This window comes from Chionomys nivalis, chromosome 6, assembly GCF_950005125.1.
Source record: "Chionomys nivalis chromosome 6, mChiNiv1.1, whole genome shotgun sequence".
In the NCBI taxonomy this organism is placed as follows: domain Eukaryota; kingdom Metazoa; phylum Chordata; class Mammalia; order Rodentia; family Cricetidae; genus Chionomys; species Chionomys nivalis.
Window position 1 is genome coordinate 84,976,824 of NC_080091.1, and position 24,883 is coordinate 85,001,706.

A 24,883-nucleotide genomic window follows, 5' to 3' on the forward strand; every position below is an offset into this window, starting at 1 on the left:
TCCTCACCTGGATTTCTATAGGAGAAGCTTAAATTTGGCAGTTTGAAAGAAACTATTTTGCAAGATTTCCTCCAAACTTGCATTGCTCTAATAATCTCTTCCTCAACATGTGAGAGAGAAGTTCTCCTCCCCCACAAAAAGGCAAACCCAAATGAAGAAGGAGAAAATTAATAAGCTTCAAAAGAAAAAGTGCCCATTGTGATTGGGCACTAAAAATCTATGGCTAGTAACAATAGTCTGGGTAAGTTCTATCCACAATTGAGTTTTGTGCAACTTGATAAAAACACTGGATTAAGGTCTCGACCACTGACCTGTGGAGAACAGCAGTTCCATGGTGGAGTATAAGCCCTCTGTGAAGATGGGAACCAAGGGAACAGCAAGAGAAAAAGTGACATAAGTCACTTACGTGCTTATAACAAAGAATAATTTCTTCTTCTCTATGATTCCAGGACCTTGTCTCTAGACAGCCCCACTAATTAGATGTGGGTCAAGAGCCAAGGATGTTTATGTGACATGTGTATGGACAGCACACTGAGGAAGGAGATACAGGAACTGGTCAAAAGAGAGCTTGTGTGATGGCTTACATGCTGGAGAGAGGGGTGAGGAATCTAGCACAACATAAACATTAACTGTATTACTGAAAGGGGTGTAGTAGAACCAAGCCCAGCAGCTGTCCCAAAGTTACACTTGTGTGGGAGATGAGGGCTTGTTTCATCATACACACTTTCCCTGTTGATGCTGACATTCCAAGTTCTAGGACACTTTCTTCTTTCTCCAATGCAGATACGTAAGAGTTGGCTAAAAATTTATTGTCATTAACACAATCTAATAGAGTCAATGACTTAAAACTCCTACCTGTCACTTAAGGGCATCTGTAACTTTGTCATTAGGAATGGAGTGTCCTAATAGTGAACAAAAGACTTTTTTTAGGGTAGTACTTAGTTTTTGCTTGGTGACTCTGGAAGGCTTCAAATTGCACCGAGATTAAATCCTAAGAGGGCAACCGAAGGTTAGCTGGGTGTTTAATGAAAAAGTTGGGGAGAGGCTGACAACTCAAACAGATACACCCAGCCGTTGAGCTCATTCCCAATCATTCCTGAAGTAGCTGTTTGCACATGTTAAAGTATTTTTTTTCCTGTTAGATCTAATTGACTTCTCCTTTCAAAGCCGTCCATGTTTTCACATGAAGGTATTTCTAGACTGACATTGCAAAACTCAGATAGCTATTCCTCTGAAGGTTTAAGACAAGCTTGTATTTCCAGTTAACCTTAGTTGACCTCCTGAGAACTAAAGGAACAACAACAACAACAACAAAAAACCAACCACCTTATATTATCCTAATTATAATAATGGTACCATAGAAAGCATGATGTTTTAAAAGCAAGATCTTTAAAATATTTGTTCATTTTAGTTGTACAGGTATGTCCATGTACCTGGGCATACATATCAGCCCTGCAGGAGTGGAGTGCCAGCAGAGGCCAAGAGAAGGTATCAGATATCCCACAGATGGAATCTTAGACAGTTGTGAGCCATTGGCTGTGGGCACTGGGAACTGAACCCACACCCTCTGGAAGAGCAGTTAAATGTCCTTAACCTCTCAACCATCTCTCCAAAAACTTTATATAAGATTTTTTTAAAAAAATGATGAGGGAGGGGAACTTGTTGGGGGAGGGGGAGGGAAATGGGAGGTGGTGGCAGGGAGAAGGCAGAAATCTTTAATAAATAAATAAAAAAAATACCTTTAGTTTTAGTAAAGCTTACTTGAAGTTACTGGTGCTACAGGGATGGTGCCAGTAAAAACAGGGAATCACAAGAAATTTGAAGCTTTGTGCACCTCAACAATATTCAAGGACACCCCCCCCCAGACTGCTGCCAGGCTTCCTGTTCAGCCCTCCACACACAAGTACCTTGCAGCCCTGCCCTCCATTATCCTGAGTACTTGACCTTTGACCTATTGAGTCCTACTTTCTGGTAGTCTTGCTTCTCTGAATCAGTTACTCTTGGGGGCATCTCTCTCAGGGAATTAATTTGGGGGTTTAGTTGATTATTATTATTATAAGATTATTATATTATAAGATTAGTTTATCCTCAAGCTAATCTTATTTCCTGCTGTCTGGGTTTTTCTTATGCAATTTACACCTTCTACCTATTTGTATCTATTTGTATAAGTGTGTTATTTCTTTTATAAACTGTAAAGAATTATAAGTAACCATGGTGATTTTGTTTTCATGATCTGTAATATCTAGTCCAGCACTTTGCAGTGATAGTCATGTTGCATGTTGTCGAATAAACAAATAAAAGGGAGAAATAAATTTTGCATCAGAAAGTCTTACATTTACAAGGAAAGTTCTATGATAGTTTTAAGAGTGTCCCTTACATCAGGCTGAGATCAACGCTTTTACACACACACACACACACACACACACACACACACACACACACATACAATCATGTGAACTATTTGGAGGGATTTCATTCTTCTCATGGCTTTTTCCAGAAGCTGGGTTCCTTGAGGCAAGTTGCTCCATTATGAGTCTACACGTGGTAAATGCAGGAGTCATTATCAATATCGTCTGCTATCTGTGCACTAAGTTCAAACTCCCATGCGTTTGATCACACGTGCTTCTCTCAACAGAGGTGAGTACTATTATTACCCACATTATTGGAATGAGGAAATGACGCGCCCTAGCTGACACAGCTGTGAGCCACAGACTCAATTGGGCCCAGGCTGGCCAGCTTCAGCTTGCTAATGTCCTCACAGCACTGACCTAAGGATGAGCACACAAGTAGGTTTGCACCAAGAGCTCTTCACCACCGTGGGCAGCACACTGTGCCTAAGAAGGCCAGAAACTACAAAGGCCTGCCAAAAATAAATGGCACGATCCTGGGAGCTTTTATGGCAATCCACTTACACTGTTATTAAACTGACTGGAAATTCGGGATGCCTCACGTGCAAGTAAGGACCTCACTGATTCAGCTAGGCTGCCTGGGCAGTGAGATCCAGGGAAACTGTATTCTGTCTCCCTAGTGCTGCTGGGTTACATACAGAAGCTTCCACGCCTGGTTTACACAGTGAGCGCTTTACTGATTGAGCTATTTCCCACCCCACCCCCACTTTTTTTTGTTTGTTTGTTTTGAAAAAGTTAGCTGCAAATCCTTCCTTCTGGGCTGGGTTGAGGATAGCCATCCTGAGCACCAGATAATGTCTAAAGCATTCCCAGCGTCACTGGACAGATAAGGTTGACTTCTCCTGGCTTTGAACACAGTTCTGGATCTACTGGAGAAAGGAGCTGGATCCAACATCTTCTGAGGTTTGGATATGTGGGTGGAGTAACATGGCTGTGTGACTTTCTGATTACCTTAAATCAATAGGCAATGAGATCACTAAATAGGGTGTGCTGTTTCACGATGTTGCCAGTTTCTTTGGTGGCACTGCTCTTTTTCAATGCCTTTTTATAGGATGCCTTAAGGAACCCCACATGTATGATTAATCACACATTGTTGGCTTTAGTGTACTAGGTAGCTTGATCCCAACTTGGTTAATATTCCTGAGATGGGGAGTCAAAGAAAATATGTCAAAATTAAAAGGTCACAGTTAAACATTATAAAGATAAAGTTCAGTGTGCCTCAAAACTCGGGATCTAAAAATGATCTTTCAAAAGAAGGATAAAGTATGCATCTATTTCAAACAATACTAAAGAAATTTAGCATCAGGAATTTCAACGCAAGGGAGAGAAGTTACCATGTAGAAGGCTTCTATCTTCTCCAGGGTGGCTATCTTTTAAACCTCTAAATTTGGTTATGAGAGAGAGGGGAGACAGAAAGAGATTTTATTCAGTTCTTTTCTCATTGTCCAGTGTGTAACCATGTTTCAAAATAATGGATTAATAATCTGAATTAATTACAGACTATCTGGTGGAATGAAGACTGTGTCATAATTCTACTTCTATCCTGTTTAGAGACGCCTGTCTCAGAAACCTTTCCTCATAGAGCACACTCATGTGCAGGCTTCCTTCAGCTACAGATTATTCATGCTATACATACATGTGCAGGCTTCCTTCAGCTACAGATTATTCATGCTGTACATACATGTAGCTCTGTATTCATCAACATTCTCTCTACTTCTGTTTCATTTGCCAAATACTGAAGCCAGGAAATGAAGAAGAGAACACTTTTACATAAAAAGTAACTCTAGTATATTGGTTAAGAAAATGATTTATAATATTTTTGATATAAAAAACTAAATGAAAGAATTCAATAGGTTTTACCAGTTTTGTCTTCCACTTTAGCTGAGTCTGCCCATACTGGGAGAACAATTTACTAGAAAGAAGCCACATTTGAAATCTAAACCCAGAGGCTTAGTTATCTGACATGGGAGGATAAAAGCATCCCTCTTACACTGATAAAGATTAGACTTGAAATATACAACACTCATCTTCTTCCCTGACAGGAGTCACATGGAACAAGTCTGTAGTCTTGATACACATCAACCCATCCAAGCACACCTCCTTCAGTTTCAGAAGGGATACAAATCTGAGTCCTCTGCGAACATTCGGCTACTTTCCATTCCTGTATTTTCAGCCTCTGAGCATGAACTGTGTCCTTGTTACTGTTAATTATCAATTATTATTATGATCTCACCATATAACTAAGGGTGGCCTCAGATTTGTGATTGCTGGGTTGCATCACAATGCCTGTCTTTGCTCTTTCCTTTTATTTAAATTTTCTTTGACCTTCCAAATTCAATGTCTTATTTCAGCCATAGCTCCAATCCAAGCAGTGGGCATCTCTCTCGTCTCTCTGAGTTTCTCTAACACTATTGTTGAGATTAAGTTCATTATCATCATATTCCAGCTGTTTTTTCTCAGTAGCAATTATTCTGTGATGTACATCAGAGCCAAATCCTTCACTCTGTTTTCTAATTAGGATTGTTTCTAGAATAATTTTTAAAATAGTGACTATCTATTTCCAAGTTCTTTGTCGCTATTTTCGATACAAAAATCTCAAAGATAATTTGAGGGTAATTCTAAGCCCTGTTTCTGGTGGCACGTGCTTTTAGTTCCAGCACCAGAAAGGCAGAGGCAGAAGGATGTCTGAGTTCAAGTTTTGCCTGGTCTACAGAGCGAGTTCCTGGATAGCCAAGGTTACACAGAGAAAACCTGTCTCAAAACAAAACAAACTAAGAATAAATAAGGCAAAATTTAGAATGTCTTTGGTATTGGGGAAGCAGATTCTCATTACCTGGGGATGGGGAAACTGAAGAAAACTTCAAATTTCAATTGTTGCCATTGGTTGCAATCTCATGTGAGCAGAATAACTGACAGAGAATAATGTGCAAGAAGGAAAAGAGGTTCTGAGAATTTGAGGGATGATACACAGAAAGCAAACTCACATAGGTGATTCTCACACACGACCACTGTCTTGGGGACAGATGCTCACTAAGAACATGGCATCTGGAATCATAATGACTGCTTTCAAAGGCTGACTATATCATTTAACCAAATAATCAAAATGCATGGCCTTGAGCAAATTAGGTTTTCTGTATTTTCATGTTCTCACCTGTAAAATTGAAGCTGTAGTTTATTTCCCCCAAAAGGTTGTCATTGAGTATTAAGTGGAATAATATGTATAAAATAATGAAGGTGTTGCTTCATATTATATATTATTACTATTGTTATGGTATGACAAGTTTATAACTTCCATATGTATAATGATCCTATGAATTTAAATGTTTTTGATATTTCTAAAAATATTCACTAAGTAAAACACTGTCAATATTTCTGTTGATCCTCATAAGACTTGGATAGAAGTTAAGAATGTCATTAATTGTGATACCTACCACTGTCAATGTTTCTATTGATCCTCATAACACTAGGATGGAAGTCAAGTATATCATTGATTGTGATATCTACAGTGACCCCGCTTGGGTTTTTGACTTTACAGTGGTGTGAAAGCTGGACATTTGGCAGAAACTATAGTTTGAATGTTTGGTGTGGGAGGTCTTTCTGTTTGTGTTGCTTTAATTGGTTAATGAATAAAGAAACTGCCTTGGCCTAGTTGATAGGGCAGAATTTAGGTAGGTGAGGAGACAGAACTGAATTCTGGGAGGAAGCAGGCAGAGCCTGCGAGAGATGCCATAAAGCTGCCAGACACAGACATGCTGAATCTTTCCCAGTAAGCCACTGCCACGTGGTGATATATAGATTAATAGAAATGGGTTAACCTAAGTGAAGAGTTAGCCAATAAGAAGTTAGAACTAATAGGCCAAGCAGTGATTTAATTAATACATTTTTCTGTGTGGTTATTTCAGGTGTAAGCTAGCCAGGGGGAGGGGGGGCAGGATGAACAAGCAGCCCCTTCGTCCTACAAATGTTGAATTTTAATCTGTTCTTGGATTAGCAATATGGGTGTGAGATGCTCTCACGGTGGTCAACAATACTCTACATTGTAATGTGTTTTAGTGATTTTGCATATGAATATCTAGTAAATGACCTGAGCCACCCATCATTATTATAAAATAGGCTTTATATGAGATTATTTTGTCCAATTTTAGGTTACTATATGTGTTCTGGGTGTCTTTAGGGTTACCCAGGCTGAGCTATGATGTTTAGTAAGTTAAGTGTACTACATGCCTTTTTGGCTTATAAATATTTCCATCTTGGGGATACTGGAGGTAACTTGATAATAACTTAAGGAATATCTTTCCTGGAGTCAGGATACCAGTCCTCTCTAAGGGATGTGAGGGGACAGTCACTTCTGTCACATCACTTTGTGGACCTGGGATGAGTTCTAGCAATTTACTTTTACATCTCCATTCCCATCTAAATCAGTAAAGCGAAAACTATGATGCAGAACAAGATCTGCAGCTCATCCTTCTTGGTGATCTAATTCGTGTCCAGAGAGGAGGGAGAAGGATCTGGTTTTACTCATTAGGATTTAGCAACTATTAAGAGGAGTGACTCAGCATGGAGCATGAACCCTTCCAGGAAGTCCTCCAAAGCAAACTTTGTAGGGGAGGGGGATACACCTGCAACATTTAAGTAAGAGTGAGATAATACAAAGCTTTCCTGTTTGTGGGGAGCTTCCTTGAGCTCCCCTACCTTTGATATTCTCCTCTACTTATTGTCCCTTACACACAATTTAATCCTTAATTATATCATGTCCTGCTGTTTGACTCCAGCTGTATTACTCACATCTCCCCGAAGAGATTGCAACAGTATGAGAAGACAGAGTCTACTTCCTTTTCTGAAAGACAGATGTGCCAAGAAAAGAATAAGCTCAATACCCGTATTACATATTCAGAAAAGCTTAGGTTGCTTAGTTGGTTGTTTCTGAAAACGAGTTCATTGGACAGTGTCTGAAAACTGGCCCCTTACCTAATGCCACACTTGAAAATATTCACTAGATAAATTAAAGACATAATATTAAATACAAAATAGTAAAGTTTGCAGAAGAAAATACAGTACAATGTTTTTATGATTCAAAGCAGTCAAAGGGCTAAGAAAATCAGTATGATTGCATAGATTTTCATTTCATCAGCAGTACAAATAGAAGAAAAAGGAGATGATGCCTATAACAAATACACACTTAGTGTCTAAAAATTATATGTAACTCCTAAAAAATGTAATCAAACAGCAAAAATAAAAACATAGGCCAAAAATACATCCAGAAAATTATTCTTTTTATTGATTTTATTGAGCTATACATTTTTCTCTCTGTCCAGAGAATTTGTAGAAAGAAGAACCCCAAAAGAAATAAGGTACGAATTTATTCGTGATTTGCAAAGTGTGACTTAAATCATGACTAAGAAAAGAGTGCTACGTATGCCTATTAGGTTAGCAAATAATGCCAAGAAAAGAAAAAGAATAATTGTAGATTATATGAAGTAGACTAAAGGATTGTGTATTCCTGCTAGAGTTTAAATATCAAACGTCTTCAACAGGCTCATGTTTTGAAAGCTTTCTACCTAGCTGATAGCACTATTTGGGAGGATGTGGGCCTTCTAGCAAGTGAGATCTAGCTAGCCAAAGTAGATCACTAGTCACAGACTATTGAAAGCTATAAGGAGCCCCAATTTCTATGGGACCTCCTTTTTTCCTTTCTGGTCTACTGTTTGCATTTGGGTATTATTTGAAGAGACTGTGGAACCTTGAGGGAATGGAGTCTGACTGGGGCAAGTAGGCTCTTTGAAGGCTGTTTCCAGGCCCTGGCTATACTGTGTTCTAGCTTCTTGCCTACTGTGATGTGAAAACATGACCCCGTGTCACACATTGCCCCAGCTCTGATGTTCGGTAAGGTGTATGGGACTAATCAACTATGGGCTGAGATAAAATAAATATTTTTCCTTTAAGTTATGTCTGTCAGGTATTTTGGTTCCCGTTTAGGGAAAAGTAATAAGTAATTATTATTCCTTTCCATTATGAAGGAAGTTTTCTATGACCAAGAAGTAGGTTTTCACCAGATACCAAGTCTACTATGATCTTGATATTAAACTCCTGAACTTCCAAATCTATTTGAAATAAAAGTTTGTTGTTTAAGTTTCCCTGTCTATGGCGTTTTTGTTATCAAAGCAAGAAAGGAGTAACACAATCAATGTGAGGAAAGATGCACAAATATGTATTTTATGAGGATAAGGACATTATCATGTAGCAGGCCACATGGTGCCATAGCTCAGCTGACTAATATAAATATCCCATAAAGAGAGACAACCACAAGAGGCTCTGAATATGCCCGTGAGAATAAAATGTTTATTTAACTCAATTTCTGTCCCTGATGTATTTTTATGCCTAGAAACTCACATATAACTGGTTCTTGAAAATGTACTTTCAAACTCAGTTTCGGTTACACTCATATGTCCAAATTTTATTTTTTAAATTTAATATTTTTTATAGTTTTACTGTATTTATTTATTTTTTAATTTTATTGAGCTCCACATTTTTCTCTGCTCCTCCCGCCTCTCCTTCACTTCAACCCTCTCCCTAAATTTATTATTTTTTAAATAATAAAAGATAATAAAATGAGATAGAGTAAAAACTAATCACCGGAATTGGACAAAACAAACAAACAGAAGGAAAAGAAACAAAGAGAAGGCACCAAAATCAGAGATTCATTCATTTGCACACTCAGAAATCCCATAAAAACTCTAACCTGGAAGCCGTAATATAAACATAGAGGACATGGTTCAGACCCATGCAGGCCCTCTCCATGATGCTTAGTCTCAGTGAGTTCATATGCTGTTCATTTATTTTCAGATCTGTTGCAATCCTATCTATTTAAGTCATTAAAGGTAGAGTTTATTAGTTATTATGTATTTAAACAGTAACAACAATATTGAATGCAGACTAAGTAAGATGAGTTTTAAGTTTCTCAAAAAGTAATAACATTTTCTATCATTCAAAAAAAATTATTTTTTCTAGTATGAAACACACACATCAGAAAGTTTTATGAAGTTACTTGAGGTAAGAAGAATTGGGAGATATTGGGACACACACATGCATATGCACACTCATTCATTCATACTCGCTCATTCACATTCTGGAATTCCTCAACAATTTATTGCAAAGGCCATTGCTCATGATACTCTGGGTATAAAAGGATGGTAGAACATACAGCAATCTGTGAACATATATTATATGTTGGTACACAAGAATACAAGATGGAAAAAGATGTGCAGCATAATGTGAATTGAGAATACACATTAGAAACACGATCTATAACATTACAGCAGCCATGATGCAGCTGAGGATGCTGCATTCAGGAATATGGTGGCATGCCTAAAAGGACAACAGATTTGAGAAAGAGGATGATTTAAGGGAAAAAAATCTTGACTAAAGTATGAAATTCAATCATATTTCATATATACTTCAATATATATAACGTATTAATTTCAAATATTTCAAATATAATTATCAATTCCCCTTTAAGTGACTTAACTTCTGTGCTTTCTTCTGATAAGTTAATCTGAGCTGTTTTTGAATGAGGATTCATGGACTTTCATAACCCAACTTTAATAACATAAACATTTCTCTTTTGTAGAGTCTCCTGGACACCAGCGTTAACAAAACTGTTAGCATTAACTGTAAATATTACATAGTAAATCTGGGCTTCTTGCCATTAGTAACACATTTACAAGATAAAATTGGTATTTTGTTATCTTTTTATATCTATTTTAAAAACTGTGTACTGTGGTCTTACAAGACAATATGTTGTCATCAAATCCAGTGTAGTTAGACTTTCTCTATTAGGAAACTAGAGAAATTAGAGAAACAATTCATCTGATACCTTAGCATACAATCCCTTGTCTTAAAGGACATATTTGAGCCAGAACCCCCATTTATTAGACAGGCATATTCTCTTACCCCAACTCTACCTATACATCCCTTGAAATGTAGAATAAACAGGTCTGAGCTAGAGGGCTAGAAAGCTACAAGATGATGCTAATGTGGGTGGTTGGAAAATTATAATTTTGGAAATAATTCTTGCAGTATTCTATAATAAGACAAATTTATCTGACTTACCAAACCTTCATTCGCCTCCTGTAAGTCCTTCAGCTGATTTGAGCTCTTTCGTTCTGAACTGCTAATGACATGACTCTCTGAAATTTCAAAGGTTCCCTGATAATACTCCGCTTTCTGGCCTGTGAAGATAATGAAATATAGAAAATCCATAATCTATGCATACTTCAAGATATAAGACCTAATTATAAAAGACCTGAAATGAAGTCTTAAATATATCACCAAGCTTCCTTTTAGTCGAGTTTATTAAAAATTTTAATATATTAATAGTTTTATGTTCAACTTTCTTTTCATAGTGTTTTTTTTTTCCATAGAAATTCTACTGGATAGAGAACAATGGTCAAAAGCAAAAGAACCAATTTTGGTAGCACATTTATCATAGTCTTTCATCTTGATGTGCAGCAAGTGGTAAGATTTGCTTGGTCTGACTGCCAGTAGCCCATGGAAAATGACTGTTTCGGGTATTATATGTAGATTCTAAAGAATATTGTACCTCAGTAAGTGAGAATCTTTTATACTTTGTTGAATGCTGTATCATACACATCCAGAAAAGTATTTACATAATTATTTGTTAACGAAATGACTCAGATTATTTAAAATAATCTGAGTGGGGACAGTCCCAGGTGCAAATATGAATCCCATTCACAGACTTACAAATCATGCTGCCCTGTGGGGGGAAGTGAAATTACCAATTCTTCCTACCAGACACTAAGATGTGAGCCAGAAGTCCAATGGTTGCTGCCACCATCATCAAGGCGAGCACCGTGAGAAGGGCAATTACCCACGGCTTCAGATCTTTGCTGTGGGTTCCATATTCTGCCTCTCTGCACAAAGGAAGACCATGGTTAATCTCACATGGGAATAGTTCGAGGTTTTCTAGTTGTGCTTCAGTGAATTCACACGGCTTCGTGCTTCTTTGCTTCTTGGTTTTTACGAGACAGGGTTTCTCTGTGGTTTTGGAGCCTGTCCTGGAACTAGCTCTTGTAGACCAGGCTGGTCTCGAACTCACAGAGATCCGCCTGCCTCTGCCTCCCAAGTGCTGGGATTAAAGGCGTGCGCCACCACCGCCCGGCCTACGTGCTTCTTTAACAGCAAGAGGACATCGTTTTTAATTTTGGTTAAGGTCATCTTGGTCCTGTGAGGGGCCATTGAGAAGATTAGACCTAGGAATCATGTTTCTGCTTCTGATGCAGTTTGGTGGTATCAGTGGGATGCCAAACTGCTGTCAGCAGAGATTCCAGTGTCCTACGTATGCCTGCAAAAACTCACCCCCTTCCAACTCTCTTTTATGTCATATCAATCTATCTAAAGTTTCACAAACTTTTTTAAAAGATTTATTTCTTTATATGTGCATTCGTGTTTGGCCTGCATGCATAAATGTGTGAGAGTGTCAGAGACCCTGGAACTGGAGTTTCAGACAAATGTGAACGGTCATGGAGGAGCTGGGAATTGAACTAGGATCCTCTGGAAGAGCAGTCAGTGCTCTTAATCCTTGAGCCATCTCCCCATCCCCTAGGTTTCACAAACTAACTTCAGATATACTCTTTTACTCATCTTTTTAACAAGTGTGATATTTTAAAGGAGAAAAATTAGAAAAGTGTAAATAAATATATTCATCTTATAACTTTATCAACCATATTCTTATCATTCATTCATTTTTACCCCTGCATCAATAATGTGAATTAAGATATTATGACCTTCCACCCAACCACTGCTATAAACAGGCTATTTCCAATATTAGCCCCCAATATTAATGTTGTTCTAGTACCTCCTAATGGCCAGTCTACCCTCAAATTACATTTTGTCTTCACAGTACGTGTGCTTGTTTTACACAGGTCAGGATACTATCCTGTTTTATTTGCGTCAATGCAGAGTTTGTGGTAACTATGACTTTTAAGTCGCTTTTAGTCAAAAACAGCCATGCTTCCTTTGAAGTTTGGATGCTATTGGCTTGTTGAAGTGATCAAACTTAGTCTTTAGATAGTTCCGCCTTCTGTTCTTGTCCGATGCTTTCTTGTGGTATCAACCAGTTTGCTTTTGTAATTTCCTCGTAATTAGAATTTGCATTCTAAATTCTTAATTCCTAATTAAGTTTGGGTTAAATTAATTTGACACAAATACTTTAGATGTGACAATGTGTGCTTTATGTCTCATTAAACTAGGAGTAGAGAAAATTATCACAGTGTTGGATGAAAAGCTGCCTTTCTTATCTTAACTTTTTATGGACAAATGTGTTTATTGTATTGTGTCAAGCATGGTGTGAGTGTTCACTGCACAGCATCAACTGGAACTCCTCAGTGGGCTGCACTAGGATAGGTCATCTCTTACCATTAGAACCTGATGAGGAGCCTGGTACATAATAAAATTTCATTACCCTCTAAGCCACAAGAGGGTTAAACCAAGCTTGTATATGAATTACAAGAGGTCATCAGGCCCTCTAACTCGAGAGATGCATTCCAACAATTTTCCATGATAATAGTCTTGTTTGCATGTTTTGTTAGTTTATCATTTCATGTTTATATATTGATAAAAATATTTCTTCATGAGCAAAAAGTATTCTTCATATTTCCTTCACAGAACATGTTGAAATGTTTTATAGCAAAAATAAGTTAATGCGAAGGCAAAAACTATAATAATTGAGGCCTAAGTAATAAATAAAATAACAGATTTCAGATGGGCATGCCAGAGTACATGGGAAAAGCTCGCAAGACCTCAAACCCACACACACACAAAACTATAGGCAACTGAGAAAAGCTAGAAGCACGAGAAGTGATCCTCTTTAGGAAAGGGTATACCGATGGATACATTCAATGCCAAACCATCAGCTATGAAACAGACATACAAATAATGTTACTTGTACTGAGCAGGGGATATTTAGGAATATACATGCATATACATATACACATGCAAGAATGCATGCAGTAACAATTGATAGAAGACGCTATGAATTTGCAGGAGAGCGAGGAGAGGTATATGGAAGGATTTGAAGGGAGGAAATGGGATGGAGTAAAGTTTTAATTATACTCCAATCTCAGAAATTAAGAAGATACATATATCCTACAAGCCTGAGAAGCATAAATTATGTGTTCAGAGAATATAGACCATGTGGACAATGGTTGATTAAAAATAACCCTGATTTGGCTGAAGAAAACCTGTACGCTCTCTGACTGAGGCAATCTAACACACTCAATTATAACATCAAGCAGATGCTCCACTGGATGAGATACTGTTCTGCCTTCTAAATGGCTTGATGCTTAATTCAGAATGAAAGAAACCTTAGAGATGTTTTTGCGTAATTTAGCCACAATCTGAAAGAAAATACCTATATTCAAAGATATCAAGTAATTTCTCTTATATAACAGAAGTTGGCGATTTCCCAAACTAAGGTCTTTTGACTTCTAGAACACAAATTCCCAGTGGTTAGACTGTCTTTCAGTTAGTTACATTTGAGATTCTTAAATGTGCTTATAGTTTATGTGTTCTCTGTGGCTGCCTTGGAAGGGTGCACAGGTCAGCTTCAAGAGACTGCTCTGGCCCAGTTGGGCCCCTTCATAGACTCTTGTTAGTGTACCCGAAAAAAGCTATCCAAAGAAAGAAAGGTTTAACTTAAGAATATGTACAAATTTTCAAATCCATCATACAACAGTTCCTCTGAACAGAGCGAATAGAGGAAGGCAATTGTGAAAAATCGCACGGCTGCTACTCAGGTATTTACAGATGACAGCACAGGCTCACAAATGGGAGTGTTCAGCTTTTCTGTGTGCTACTAAAGTGTCTACGAACTGTATCTTCAAATCCCACAGAGAAGCACCTGGGTATCAGCGAGCTACAGTGAAAACTTTCATTTAAATTGTTATATTTTGGGGGAGCCTGGAGGTGAAAAGTGTTTGCTGCTCTTTCCGAGGACCCAAATTCAGTGCCCAGCACCCGTGTCTGGCAGACATGAGCTGCCTGTAACTCCAGCTCCACAGGGATCCAATACCTCAGGATTCTTCGTGCACTTGCACACACATTCACACACACGCACACACACACACACACACACACACACACACACACACATAGTAAAATAAAATGTTGTATGTTTTAAAGAAGCTTTGGGGACTCTAGTCCCCATACAGCTTTGAGTAGTACAAGCTGCAAAGTCCTAAGTTAAAGTTACTGCTATTTAATCCTGCATGAATCAAGGCAAAGACTAACTTTTTATGGAGATAAACATCTAATTCATGAAGGCAAAAAGCACACCATTGCCTTCCCATTCCGCACAGGCTCAATTAGTCATCTGCTTAAGATCACTTCCAATTAGGAACACTTAGTAAAGTTGTCTGGAATCTAACCTGTCTGTAAATGGGTGCACCATTTTGTTATACATTGTTTGCCTTACCAGATTTGCTTCTGCTGTCAAAACAAACACAGGTGTATTCATTTTCTATCCCCAAGTAACTGATTACCACAAAATTAGCAGCTCAAAGAAATACCCAGTGCTCTATGTGGCATGGCTGATTTCTTTGCTCATGTTTTCTCTCTCTCTCTCTCTCTCTCTCTCTCTCTCTCTCTCTCTCTCTCTCTCTCTCTCTCTCTCTCACACACACACACACACACACACACACAAACTTAAATACTATGATGTGTTTGGGTTGTTTGTTTAGTTCTCATTTTTTGAGATTTTATTTTAATGATATTTCTCCATCGCTTTCTTTCCTCTAAACTCTCCCATCAGCTCCTACCCAATCTCCTGTTCTTTTTTCACTAATTATTATTACATGCATATATGTATAGGTATATGCATATACTCCTAAACATCAGAAGTTCAATCTGTATAACGTTATATGGATGTTATATGCATGTGTTTTGGGGTGACCATTTGGCCCTGGACAACCTGGTATTCATAGTCTCTTGCGACTCAGATTGAGGTTCTGCTTGAAGCTGCTTTCACAGTCTGTGGTTTTTGAGCCATTTCCATGTTCACCAGAATATTAGACAGAACTTGGTTTCTTGAGGTTGAACTAAGGTCAAAATAAAGCCTACCCTTTTCTTAAGTTATCATTGAATCAGACCTCCAAGGATAATATCTCATTTTTTAATATTTTTCTGAGGCCATCATTACATCATCAAATCCCCTCATGGCATTTAGATAGGCATTTTATTCATATTCCTTCTCCTGAAGAAGGAGTATGTACAATAGAGGGTGGGAATGCTGGCAGCCATCACGGGATTTGGCCACACTACAACTAAAAATATTATGATTTTAATGAGAATGAATGCATGCACCATCATGGGGAAGCATGTGTGAACTAAACTGTAAGACTGGCAGTGGAGAACTGTCCCATGAGAAGGGAATTCTAAAATTGTCATAGAATAAAAAGAATAATAGGGAACGTAATGTTTTTAGACAAACAGAAAACTCTCAGAAATTAAACTGAAGGAAGACCTAAAGTTAATCCTCCGTCATGCTGTAATTGGCACTTTGCATTCTTCTGGGGACCAGGAAAGTACAAATGATCCTTATTCCAAACTGCACAGACCTATAATCTCCATGAAACCCAGTTTGTCACATCCATTAGTCAGTTTTGAGAAGGGTGTGTTCATGGCTGCCAAAGCAATATGCTACTAATTCAATAATGTGAGTTGGCTTCTAAATCTTAGAGGTTGAAAATACACAGAGAGTTATAGTGTGCAGTTCCTTAGTATCTTCATATGTGTGAATTCAAAGATGACTTAAGCAAAAGGACATGCTGATTCTCATGTCCCTTGGGATCTTCTTTTCCCTGGCCGGTAGACTGTCCAGGTGCTCCACCTTCAACTTTATGTCCTTTATCATTTTGTCTACAGGTCCCAGAGTTTTCATACTGTGGAATTATTTTTCTGCTTTCCCTAAGAAGGTTCATGTTATTGGTATACAAATGTGTCTTAGGGTTATTATTGCTGCAATAAAACACATGACCAAAAGCAATTTGGAGAGGAAAGGATTTATTTGATTTCCCTTCCATATCACTGTTCATCATTGAAGGAATTCAGGATAGGAACTCAAACAAGACAGCAACCTGGAGGCAGAAGCTGATGCAGAAGTCATGGAGGGATGCTGCTTACGGTGTTACTGGCTTGCTCAGGCTGCTTCTTATAGAACTTAGGAAAACCAGCCCAGGGATGGCACCACCTACAATGGGCTGGGCCCTCCACCATCAATCACTAATTAAGACAATGCCCTTCAGACTTGCCTGTAGCCCAATCTGATGGAGACATTTTCTCATCTGAGGTTCCCTCCTCTGAGATTATTCTAACTTGTGTCAAGTTGACATAAAACTAGCCTGCACAAAATATATATACATAAGATTGCCATATACCTGTCCATTTATACATTGGTTGTGTCCCTACAGGGAACATTGTGTGGTGACTTTTATATACAGCTGTCTACTGATTAACCTTTACATATCTTTTAGGATCACCATTTAATACAAAAATTATAAAAATATGAGCTATCCTTGGAAAGTGTACTTTATAGGGTTAATGTATTACCGTATTTGGCCTATAGTCATTTTTGTCACCAGAATTACTTATATTACTTTTGGGAGTATTTTACTCTGAGAGAGAAACAATTTGCTCGGTTCATGTATCTTGAGTATGCAGTTAGGACCTCATTTATCTTATCTTAGAAACATATATTCCTATTTCTCACTGATGATGCACAATTATGTGTGTGCATGGCCTATGTTGTGATATTTCAGTGTAGGTATACAATGGACAGTGATCAAATCAAGGTTTCTGCAAGTCTACTACTAGATGTTTAACATTTTGTGCTGAGGATTTTCAGAATCTTCTCTAGTAGCTATTTTGAAATAATCAATTAATTGTTACCATTAATTGTTTTAGTAGCTATAGAATATTAGAAGCAATTCCTTTTACTCAACTGTGTAATGATAACAATTAGGTGTTTTTCTTCAAACTGTCTGCCTTTGGTTTCTATGAGCTGGAACATTTCTTTTGGGAGAGCAAACTGTTCTTCAAGAGACTCATTTTTACTTGCCAAAAGAGTCTTCCCAGTGGCACAAATGGATAATTTGTGGGATCTGAGCAGCATGGAAATAAAGGCTTTCCTGAAGTGAGGCCGAGACTGTTTACTGGACAAAAGCTTTGTCAGGCTTTCCTGTGCTTACATCTTCAATTTGAGTTTGATTTTTGCACCTTAACCCTTTCTATTGGTCTTAAATGTGTGTGTGTGTTTTCCAAAAGTTATTATTCCCTTCAGTCCCCTCTTCAGAGAGCCTTGGTGACAATGGCAGCATGATTACAGAGATGGGTGCTACAAGGAGGCCACGCCTTTCTAGGCTGCCAAATGATGCCTGCAGATTTTAATTCGTGTGTGTGTGTTCCCTCAGAAGTGCAGAAGCCAGAAGAGGAGTTGGGTGTTCTCTACTACTATATGCCTTATAACTTTGAGTCCAAACCTTTCATTGAACCATGAGCTAGACAGGTGGTGACTTTCAGGAATCCTCTTGTCTCTGCTGCAGCCTCCCATGCTGGGTGACAAGTGGGTATGACTCCACCTAGCTTTTTTTTTTCATGAGTTCTGAGGATTTTTACTTAAGTCCTCATGCTTGTGATGCAGGCGCAGCTCACAGTTTAGTTCCTGATAGTTTATGTAGACACATATCTTCTCCAAAACTATAAGATCATGGGGGCAGTAAATATGTCATGTACAACACTGAGACATTTCTTAAGTGTGTTCTCAAGAAGGAAGAAGAAGGGAAGCTTCTCATGTTCAAATATACTTGGTAATGAAAATGAAAACATTTTAGGAAATGTTAAATAGGATATTTTTTTCTGAACTTTCAGTGATTTCAAATGAAAAGTGTAAAAATAGGAAGTGTGTTCACCAGTTTTTGCTACATGCCCTGGCCATTGACAAACTCACAGTGCATCCTATACCACTTAAGTCTTAGATACTGGAAACTAACAAATTAGCAAAATGAAATTTTTCCATGCCTACTTTTCATCAGCATTTGTCCTGTTGTTTCTTGGGTCCTCCTGTTTCTTACAAGGGACAGAAGACATAGGTGTGTATTTGTTCTCACCAGTGTGAGGTTTCATTAACAACAGGTGAAGCCAAGAGACCCATCATCTCGTATTTCTTTCAAGACAAGAAAGCGAAAACTATGCAAAATATCACCATGCATTGAGAACAAAGGGAATCTTCTGTGGGGAATGAAAATAAAGTTCAGGCTGTGCTGAGGTCAGGGAACTGAGAAGGAAATTGGAATACAGGAAGTACATCAGATCCTCATCTCTTTGCTGTGGTCTCAAGAAACCAAAACCAGCTTTTGAAGGGGCTTGACTGTGAAAATTTAGTAGTCAGAGGAAGATGTCAGCCAAAGGCTTCTCTGCCCCCATTGATGGTCTCCACTCAGTAAGAAACATACAGATGTGGCCATTATCAGTCAATTTGTTGTTATTATAACAACACATGAAAGAAATCAGCCCCCCCAACCCCCAAAAAAGAGCATTTTATTTTGAAGACATTGCAAGGAATTCTGGTACCAGGATCATTTTGGGCTTTTAATCATCTTGGAGTTACCCCAAAGAAGTTTATACAAATAGATATCAGAAAGTACCCAGGACATTTTTAGTGCAAGTTAATCAAGGTTGAGAGTACTTTCTACTGTGGTTCAATTGATACAATAAAATCAGGATATTATTCAATACGTGTATGATTAATAGGACAATAAAGGATTAAACAAACAGGCTAAACAAAGCTTACTCTAAAATGTTCTATGTTCCACAAGATATAGGTAGGACGTAATGTTCCTATGTAGTGTATGTGTGTGTTTATGTGTATGCATGTCCATACTTAGTCTTGACACATTTTTCAGTTTCTTCCATTAAATTATGTAAAAAGTATGTTGGATTGAAGGTTAGGATTCAGGCTGGAATCCATGTACTAAGAACAAATTCTATTTATATAAATGCCTGTGTCACAGAACCTTACAATACAAATATATTCCAAAAATTACTTCTAAGAAGTTAACCAGCCATAGTGGTATACTCTACTCTTCATTGTTTTTTAGTTTATATTCATCTATTAACCTTTTCGTCCACTTATAAATCTTTCTCTCTTCCACTGGTTTTCCTCAACCTTTTCTTGAGACTTTACTATGTTTTAAACATATTGAGTTTGGGGGAGTAAGGATGAGTGTGTATGGGCTCTAAGTTCAGTGAAACCATATTACAATGCCTTCTGTCTCCTTCTGCTGCCCAGGCTGACCTTGAACATACACATTCCTCCTGCCTCAGTTCTCTGGGTGCTCACATCATAGGGATATGCCACCACACCCAGCTTCATGGTACAACCTTTTAGACCTGTGCGATTAAAAATAATACAATAGGGTAAACTTTTTTCTGTAAATACTTAAAATAGCAAAAACAACGAAGTTTCAGTTTGCTAACAAATATGAAAGTTAAACACTTTGAGAGATTCTCTAATTCTCCCTCTTCATGGAACAGCCATCTATAAACATTTTATATGGAAATACTGACTTGCTCTTTAGGGTAATAAATGCTTGATTTCAGTGTGTAGAGTGATTTGGGTTTTGAGGTTTCCACAACTTCGTCAACTTCAGTTCCCTGTCCTCTGTGGAGGGGTGACAATAAACCTTACCCATAGATGAAAAGGCACGAAGTGAGCAAATGAAGGCCTCTAGAATACACTGAATCCACTCTCGTCTGGGTGCTTTCATGTAGGGTAACATCCTTTGGGGAGTGGAATGACGTTTTCATAGCAGGCACATATCAGATATCCCACATATCAGTTATACACATTATGATTCATAACTGTAATAAAATTATAGCTATAAAGGAGCAACAAAAGTAATTTTATGGTTGGGGTCACCACAACATGGGAAAATGTATTAAAGGGTCTCAGCATTAAGGAGTTTGAGAAACACTGATATAGATGATCTCACATACTTGTTGCCACAGCTTGGTGAGACTAGCCTTAGCACTACCATTTCACTAGTAAAGCCAGAGTGAAGGGAAGGAAAGGCCCTGTCTGTGTAGCTTCAAAGATGCCTGGTTGCAGGCAGCCCACCTTGATACCTATAGTTGGAGGAGCGGGGCCCCTTGTTTGTCCTGGCTGCCCGGCTGGCTTACATCCAAAATAAACACACAGAAATTGTATTAATTAAATTACTGCCTGGCCCATTAGCTCTAGCCTCTTATTGGCTAACTCTCACATCTTGATTAACCCATTTCTGTTAAATCTGTGTATCACCACATGACTGTGGCTTACTGGCAAGATTCTAACCTACATCCATCTCAGGCCGGAGATTCATGGCGTCTGCCACACTGCCTTCTTCCTCCAAGAATTCAGTTCTCTTTTTCACACCTACCAAAGCTCTTCCCTATCAAAAGGCCAAGGCAGTTTATTTATTCAAACAATGAAAGCAACACAAATACAGAAAGACCTCCTACACCAGATACCAAATGTGGACACCCAAGACAGAATAGTATCCAAAACCTTGGGTCCATTTCTGGCCACTACTCAGGATTTTTAGACATATAAATGAGTATGTGAGTTAATTGTGATCTGGGCAATGTTTTCTTCTCATGTGAACAGGATAATCACAGGGGTTTGTTTTTCCCAGGATTGTAATGAATAAATAATCTAATAAATACTGTGGTTCAAACATGCATCTTAAATAAACAGGCAAAATAAAAGTCCTTATTATGATAGGTACAAAAAATTACCACCCCATATGGAATTATGTACTACTCTGGTAATAAATTCCAACAATCTTGACCCCCAAGTATGTGTGTGTGTGTTAGTATATAAGTATTATATATCTTCAGTCTTCCTCTTTTGTTAGAAATATTATTCCCCATATTATAGCTATCAGGAAATGAGAGCACAACTTAGAAAAAAATTTCCAGTTCCCTTTCTAAATCTTGATCTTCACTTCAATTCATGTCTATAGAGATATACCTGAAGAGTGACGATACTCAATACTTCACAAAAATATAGGATTAGAAAACACAAAATATTATAGTCTTAAAAGTTGTTAAACAGAGGAAAAGCAGTACAGCCTTTCAGTTCATATTGGGCTTTGCCTCCACACCTAGGTTCTAACTTTTCTTCTAATTAATTTATAATGTTGGGCTCGTGACTTCCTCCACCTATACAGGTAAGTTGCTAACAGGAGCTAAGTCACAGACGTGGGAGGATTACATGAGCTAACAGGTGTAGAAGACACATTATAAGTACCATGACTTTGCTGGAAACAGAAAATATAATATGCAATTTATAATTTCCAGTTAGTAATTTTAACTCTGAAGACAGTTTCAGACTGTATCAGGAACTGCAGTTAACAAATTAACAAGTAATTGAAACAGTTATTGAAAATCAAATTGCAATTAAAACACAAATATGTGTAATGAACTTTTTCCGAACTGCCTTTTCCCCTAAAGGTGATAATCAAAAGATGAGTTTAGTTCTCTCTTTTTATTAAGCACTGCTTATACTAAGGAGCTAGAAGATGAGAGGGCTTCTGAGAAGCCTGTCCCACTTTCAGATGAAGGATAGCTTATCTGTTATAAAGTAGAAAAGTGAGATTTTAGAGTGAAATCCCCCAAACCAATAAAGATTTAGAAAGGATAGGGATATGGCTATTTTTACAGGAAAACTAAACAGAGTTCTGCCAACCCAAGACCAGAGATGAGATCACAGACCCCACGGCGGAGACATCCGGGGTCATGACAGCGGAAAGAACAGGCATGTGAATCAAATGGTGTGTTCCCAAGTTCTCCACATTGTGTTTCTCGATAGTGAAGAAATAAGAAGTACGATCTTGAGCAGAACCGTCAGACGCACCTTAGAAAGAGTGTAAGTGAGACTCAGGATATTCCTCAATTATTAAGCACCTGGTCCTTAGTCTTTATGAATGCCATTAGCGAGATTTGCTATCGCTTGCGAATCTTCCATTTTGGGTGAGTTTTCCTGAATTTGACCCAAAGCAGCTGTTGCTCCCTTGTGTTTCTTACCATCTCGATTTTTTTTGTTAGTGATATGCCACTGATATCTGAAATGGTGACAATTGAGCACTAATATTACTCCTATAATACACTTTCCCTAAACCATAAAAATTTCTAGGTACATTTCTACTTATTTACTAGAAAGAAAACTTTCTGTGGCTATACTTTCAAAACTTGATAATTTTGATAAGAAAAAAATGAGAAATGTAAGGTTTTGCTTTACAATATCTTAACATCTATAAACATTGAATATGAATTTTCTAATTCAAGGAATTTTAACAAATAAGCAAAACATTAGCATAAAGTTTTTATGTTTGTTAGCTTATTTGTGTGTTCAGTAAATATCTGTGCAGTGTTGGCTATGCGCGAGACACTGGTGACCCTCCTAAGTGTGTCAGAAATAATGGTTACTATATGATTTCTTTCTAAAGCTCTGATCTAAATAAGTATCCTGAGACTGGCGAGATGTCCAGTGAAACTCACTGACTTAGCAGCTGTCTAGGATCAAATTATCACACATGAAGTTCCCAGAATGGTGCCTTCTACCTACCAAGATAGAAGTTAATAAGGTGACTATGCTCATTTATAAATAATACTATATGATGTATGTTTAAGACTCTACAAAATTAGGGCATCTGACAGTCCTGTAAGCCTGGAGAAGTATCCTAACTTCTGTGTCTTCAGATTTCACTCATTAGGATAGGCATTAATGGCAGGTTGGCCAGGCTCTTGAATGAAAAATGTAAAATATTTTATGTAAAATATTTTGAAAATATTATAAATATTAACAAAAATGAAATATCATCCTAGCTGTTAAAATCACTATTTTGAAATATATAGTTATATCAACATAGGTTTTTTTGTATTTAGATGTGGCAAATCCTATTTAAAAATTCGTATTTTTTACTTTTCCTCACTACTTAGTAGAAGAAATTGTAGAAAGTTATCACACTAACACCAGTCTCAATCTCCTGCTAGCTCAGCTTCTCCTCAGGTGTAAGGTTCTCTACAGTGGACCGGGGGTCTCTGAAGTTCATGACTTCTAACCTTCCTCACTCCACAAGAAGCAACACAAAGTTACAAGGAGAAAAAGCTGAAGGAACGGCCTAGATAGTGCTGGGCTGCTGCTGTGAGGACTGCTTTCAAACAAATCATCACCACCATCACCATCACCACCACTACCACCCCGACCATCACCACCACCACCACCAGCGGCCTTCGGTTCAGAATCAACCAGGACAAAGTGTTATTGTCTTTCCCAGTGCTGTCCCAATTACTAACTATTGAACTTGGCAACAAGAAATAATGCTGCTGCTGATTTTTTTTTTTTTTTTACAAAATAACGCCAATTTTTAAACACAGAGATTACTTAATGCAGCCCACTATAAAGATTCCAGAACTCTCTCAAGCTTAACTGACATTTGAATCCCTGAAGGATTCGTCCCCAGCCATGCTCTGACACTGGGGAAGCTATTCACTGGCAGTCAGCACAGCACAGCAAAGAAACAGAGCCCAAAGGAATCAAGATGAACTTACCGATGCAGATACATCATGAATGGGAGGAAGGGAGCTTTCCGATGCCAGCCACTGAACAGGACGTTCCAATCAACTCTTTGACATCCCTACAGATATTAGACATCTACTACTGGAAGGAATAAGGAAACAAATGACAAGTAGTTGAAAAGAAACGAGTTTGACAAGTCTGAACACAGAAGCCTCAGCCCATAGGACAGCTTGGAGAAAGCAGGCAGAGAAAACATACTCCCAGCAGGAAAGAAATGGTTCTGGTTCTTCCTTCTCTCTCTCTCTCTCTCTCTCTCTCTCTCTCTCTCATATTTTAACTACCTTTGTTAAATAAGAACGTGGTTCCATAGATTTAAGTGAGAAATATATTATGAAGGCAATAGGATTAAGAGTTTAAAGGAGATTGTTGGTAGGCATAGGAACATCTTAGGGACAACAACATAAAAGTGCTCAGGAAGAAAGAATCATGCAATTCTGGTTGAAAAACACTCATCTTAAGTGTCAGCATATAGTGAATTTAGCACAATACTAATTTATCATAAAAGATACATTGTTATAATAATCAATACACTAACAGTTTACTTAAATGCCTACTGTCAAAATATAGGCAAATAAATGAATGTCAAATGAGATGTTTTAAAAATGACCTAATGTAATAAACAGCAACATGTATATTGGTATTTATCAGAGTGGGAAAAACCTAAAAAGAAGAAATAAGTTCTTTCATTTAGGCAAACAACACAGTGCATGTGTGCTCATTGTTCACATTAATATCTAGTAGCAAAACTGAAGCCTCCATCTCTTTCCCTTTGACTCTTCTGATG

At 37.9% G+C, this 24,883-nt stretch overlaps 1 protein-coding gene across 1 annotated transcript in view; it reads right to left on the reverse strand.

Moving 5' to 3' along the window:
• Positions 1-24,085, reverse strand: part of LOC130876360 (transmembrane protease serine 11A-like) — a 41,415-nt gene extending 17,330 nt beyond the window's left edge. Inside the window, exons 1-3 of the mRNA XM_057772876.1 lie at positions 24,072-24,085; positions 11,217-11,338; positions 10,518-10,636 (exon numbers count right to left, since the gene is read on the reverse strand). Coding sequence (XP_057628859.1) covers positions 10,518-10,636; positions 11,217-11,338; positions 24,072-24,085 — 255 coding nt within the window. The remainder of the gene's footprint in view (positions 1-10,517; positions 10,637-11,216; positions 11,339-24,071) is intronic.
• Between the last annotated feature and the right edge of the window lie 798 nt (positions 24,086-24,883).